At 39.4% G+C, this 4,993-nt stretch overlaps 1 protein-coding gene across 1 annotated transcript; it reads right to left on the reverse strand.

The window, feature by feature from the left end:
* Positions 1-229: 229 nt before the first annotated feature.
* On the reverse strand, positions 230-1,971 carry LOC138143306 (keratin, type II cytoskeletal 8-like). Its single transcript, XM_069064509.1, is given in 3 exon segments — positions 230-678; positions 680-1,029; positions 1,032-1,971. Coding segments are annotated over 3 exon segments (1,452 nt in total). The 5' UTR covers positions 1,918-1,971; the 3' UTR covers positions 230-462.
* Positions 1,972-4,993: the final 3,022 nt, after the last annotated feature.

Raw genomic sequence — 4,993 nt, forward strand, 5'->3', positions numbered from 1 at the left:
TGGTGAGCAGGCTCATTTCAGAAAACCTGGGCAGACTTCTATGATGTGATGCAAATAAACATGTGTAAAACCAGGGGAGTATTTTGTATAATAAGAGCAATATTATAATGTCAATCAACTGTGAAAGACTTTGCTACTCTTATCAAGACGATGTTCCAAGAAAATCCAAAGGACCTGTGTTGAAGAATGTCATCTACCTCCAGAGAGAGAACTGATGAATGGAGCATACTTTTTTTTTTCGATTTGAAAGGGTGAATTGCATTTATTTCTGAAAACACAAATTTTTTCAAGGATATTGGCAAGAGCAAGGAACCCAGGTAAGGCAAAAAAGAAGGTGTGGCTGGGACCTATGATGTAGATCTCCTTAATCTCTTCCCCCCCACCCCTATACTTCCCTTGGACATCCTGGGGATTGTTAAGAGGACAAGAAAGGGGTGGGCTGTGATGATCCAAGACAGCCTCTCACTTGGGTAGAATGTCTGATGATTCAGACACCAGTTTCCCATATCGGGTCTCAATCTTCTTTACCACCACAGCCTTACTTCCTTGACCAGAGGAAGAGGACTGGAAGGAGCTCAACGAATAGAGGCCAGGGCTGGGAAGACCTCCATAGCTAGAGCTGAACCCACTGGTGGTCTTGGTGTGAGTACTCATATTCTGCATCCCAGATTCCAGTCTACCTGCTCTCCTCGCCCTCCAGCAGCTTCCTATAAGTGGCAATCTCAATGTCCAGGGCCGGCTTGACGTTCATCAGCTCCTGGTACTCCCGCAGCTGGTGGGCCATGTCCTGCTTGGTTCTCTGCAGGGCAGTCTCTAGTTCAGTCACCTTGTTGTGGGCATCTTTGATGGCCAACTCCCCATGCTGCTCCGCATGAAGGATGGAGGCTTCAAGGGAAGCCCTCTGGCCTTTTAGTGCCTCGGTCTCAGCCTGGAGTCTGTTGATATTTCGGTTCATTTCTGAGATCTCCGTCTTGGTGCGGCGAAGATCGTTGTCATTTTTCCCAGCCAGGAGCTTCAGTTCCTCATACTGATCTGGTACATGCTTTCAGCCTCAGCCTGGTTGCGATTGGCAACTTCCTCATATTGGGCTCGGACTTCAGCAATAATGCCATCCAGGTCCAATGAGCGTCTATTGTCCATAGATAGGACCACAGAGGTGTCCGAAATACGGGATTGCAATTCCCGTATCTCTTCTTCATATAGCTGCCTGAGGAAGTTAATCTCACCAGTCAGGCCTTCCAGATGGGCCTCCAGTTCCACCTTGTTCATATAGGCTTCATCCACATCCTTCTTAATGAGAACAAAGTCATTCTCCATTTCTGTCTGCTTATTGATCTCCTCCTCATATTTCTTTTTGAAATCTTCCACAAGACCCTGCATGTTGCCCAACTCCACCTCCAATTTCGGTTTCTCCTGCCCCATGGAGTCCAGCTGCCTTTGAAGGTTGGGAATATAACTATCAAACAGACTGTCCATGTTGCTCCTGGATGTCTTCTGCTGCTGGAGGAGGCTCCATTTGGTCTCCAATATCTTATTCTGTTGTTCTAGGAAGCATACCTTGTCAACGAAGGAGGCAAACTTGTTGTTGAGGGTCTTGATCTGCTCCTTCTCTTGGGTCCTCACGGCCTGGATGTTGGGGTCCAGCTCCAACTTCAGGGGACTCAGGAGGCTCTGATTAACAGAGACTGCCGTGATCCCACTGACCCCGCCGACTCCGCCACTGATCTCGAAGCTTGTGCCAAAGCCTGCCCCGAGCCCCAGCCCGACCTCTAATCGGAAGCTGCTGCTACTCCCCACCTGACAGAAGGAGCTGACTCCGGGGCTGGGGCCACTGGAGTAGGAGAGGCTGCTAAAACTCCAGGGGCCAGAAGAGGAGACCTTCATGGTCGTGCTGTGGGTGGTCGACCTGATGGACATGGTGAGGACAAGCACAAACACAGGTGCCCCAAAGAGGTGAGCTGCTCAGAGAGAAGGTCTGGAGCATACTTTTTAAAAAACTTTATTTTCCTTTTATTTTTTTAACATAACAAATATGGAATTATGTTTTTCATGACTTCACATGTATACTTGATATTATATTGTTTACCTTCTCAATAAGTGTGGTAAGTATAAGATGGAGAGAAAGAATTTGGAACTCAAAATTAAAGAAAAAATGAATGTTAAAATTTTATAATAACGTCATTGGAAAATACTTAGCAAGAAAATAAAAAAAATAAAAAAAAATATTACCAAAAGAACAAAAGGTTGTATCCAAAAGATTCAGGAAGTATAACGAGCAACTTGCACTGATTTGGTGACTATTGAAGAAGACAGCTCAAAGTGTCATAAAATACCATAAATTGTACATGATATTTATCAGTTACAACAAAGCCTTTGATTCAGCTTTGCATAAAGTGATGGACCTGGTGTCAGGAAGACCTGAGTTCAAATTCTGATTCAGGTAATTAATGACTCTGTGACCCTGAGCAAGTATCTTTAATCTCTATCTGCCTGAATTTCCTCATATGTTAAATGGGGATAATAGTAGAACCTACTAGGTTGCACAGTGGATAGAGTGCTATCTGGAGTCAGGAAGACTCATTTTTCTGAGTTCAAATCCAGCTTCATACACTTATTAGCTATGTGACATCGGGTAAATGACAACTGTTTGCCTCAGTTTCCTCACCTATGAAGCTTACACTCTCATATATGTATATGTATGTATATACTGTTCCTACTGTTCCTACAGTATTATTATTATTGTTCCAAATTTAAACATGAGATTGATGCAATAATGCTGTTAAGAAAAAAATGATGCAGAATGTAGTATATTTCAAGGGAAACAGTCTAAGTCCATCAGGGGTTTGCATAACTTTAAAAACTATTATCATCATTACCTAATATAATTGATTATGGATTTCAAGTAAGAGGTACCAAAATATCAAATCAATTACTTGATTTATGTGAATATCACTAAGGATGATAATTTTACTGAAAAACATTTAGGAGTAACTTTGAATCATGAAAACTTTCTTCAAAATAAGTATAAATTTCTCCATGTGAGACAAGGAAGAACAGAGAGCAAAAGCTTTGAACTTGAATTTGGAAGTCAAACTGAACCAGTGAAAGAAAAGGACACTTACCAATACCTTAGTCTTTAAGTGATTTAACATCCTGTTACAGCAATTAAGTATATTCATGCCTATGTGGTAATATAATGGTCCCAATGGTCTATATGGATGTTTTACCTTCAACTTTAGAAAGTTTATTTGGAAGGCAAGTTATGAGTTCAACCACAATTTCTCTGAAGTCTCTAGACAGAAAAAATTCCTTACTGTTAGTGATTTGGAGATAAAGTAGAGATTGGACTTTCTTAAAAACTTTAAATTTCTATCAATCTCTGGTAAATCCCTGGCCTCTTTGTAGTTGAATAAAAATCCAGTTTATTGGAAACAGTTGGGTAATGAAATGGTAAATTATAAAAAGTGTTCCCAAGGTCTTAGTGCAGTTTTAAGTGATCCACTAAGGCTTTGGGGACATTGTGTAAAATTGTGTCTACAGAAACTGGATAATGAAAGGAGAAGTTGGGTGAGGGGGAAGTAAGTCAAATTTTTTATCAGGCCTACCCTCAGACTGCATCTTTTGCAGTCTGACCCCATTCATCTTTCTCTCTGCCATAGTTCCTTAGTTGAGGAGTGCTTGATTGCTACATTAACTCTAATTTCTCTAATGAATCTCTTCTTAATTCATTTGATAATTAATAGATGACCTCTGGGGCACAGCCAAGTTTACCTAGCCTCTCTGATCATGTTTTCTATGCAACATAATTCCATTTAAAAAGAATTTTCACAGTTTAAGGACTATGATTGAATTTGATTGATTAGGCATCTTATTACTTACTTGTAATGGAGAAGGCAAAGGGGAGGGGGAGTGAGTAAATCACTCACCCCATATTTAAATAGAAGAGACACATTGAGCAAAAGGATTTCAAGGAGAAAGCTGAGCCTCTTTGTGTTGAGAATGATATCCTGAAATCAAAACCTAACAGGAAGGAGCCATTTAGAAAAATTGATATACATGCAATGTCAATCTTAATGCATTATTTTGGCAAGACAATATGCATGACAAAGCTTCTAGAAGGAGTCCAGAAAAACATAAATTAATGAAACCTAGATTTTTATCACTCCAGATAATCTAAACAAAGATTAATACTTTCTCATTGTCAAGGAGAAAGAGAATTGATAGATGTTCTGAGTACACACCATAAATATGTCAAAATTTTACAGAAGTAATTTTGAAATAAAATGACCTTGCTTTAAAAAGCATTTAGAAGATTACTGGATTTGTTTCACAGTACAGATATATGCCACTAGGTTTGTTGAATCAAAGAATGGCTTAAGGACTAAAATCCAGGTGTGAAATCAACAGGGATCCTATGGACAACAACCACAAATAAATAATCAACGTGGAAACATTAAACCAATGGATAACATAGTGGTTAGTTTAAAGGAATGGAAAATTTATAATACCAGTTCAGAATGAAGTCAGTGTGATGAGAAATTAGAGAAATATCATCCTTAAGGAGCCAGATTTATGATTTCTATAGATTATATAACAAAATGTTACTATTTTGCAGCAGACCTAAGCTAGACCATTCCAATAATTTAAAACTTTAGGGTTTAAACACAATAATAGGTCATGGATATAAGAATTCAATAAAAACTAATTCTTACTTAGAGATTAAAAATCAATTTTAAAGGCTACAGGGTCAAAATAAAATCATTCTTCCTTCTTCCTCTATCCTTATCCACTCTCAGCAAGCACAGACTGTCAACTCTATCAGGAGGGCATTCTCCAAAAGGCAGAAGATCGCAAGTGAAGCTTCTAATAACATCTTTCACTTTGCTGAGTCATATATAGCTCAAGCACAAAGCACAAATAGCCTCATCCATTTATTAAAAAAAAATTATAGTACCTGCTACCAGATCCATGCTGTGTGTGTAATCTGTGTGTA

The sequence above is a fragment of the Petaurus breviceps genome, unplaced genomic scaffold, assembly GCF_028583685.1.
Source record: "Petaurus breviceps papuanus isolate PSGF00001 unplaced genomic scaffold, PetGlider_PUasm1.0 90638, whole genome shotgun sequence".
NCBI classification, from domain to species: Eukaryota; Metazoa; Chordata; class Mammalia; order Diprotodontia; family Petauridae; genus Petaurus; species Petaurus breviceps.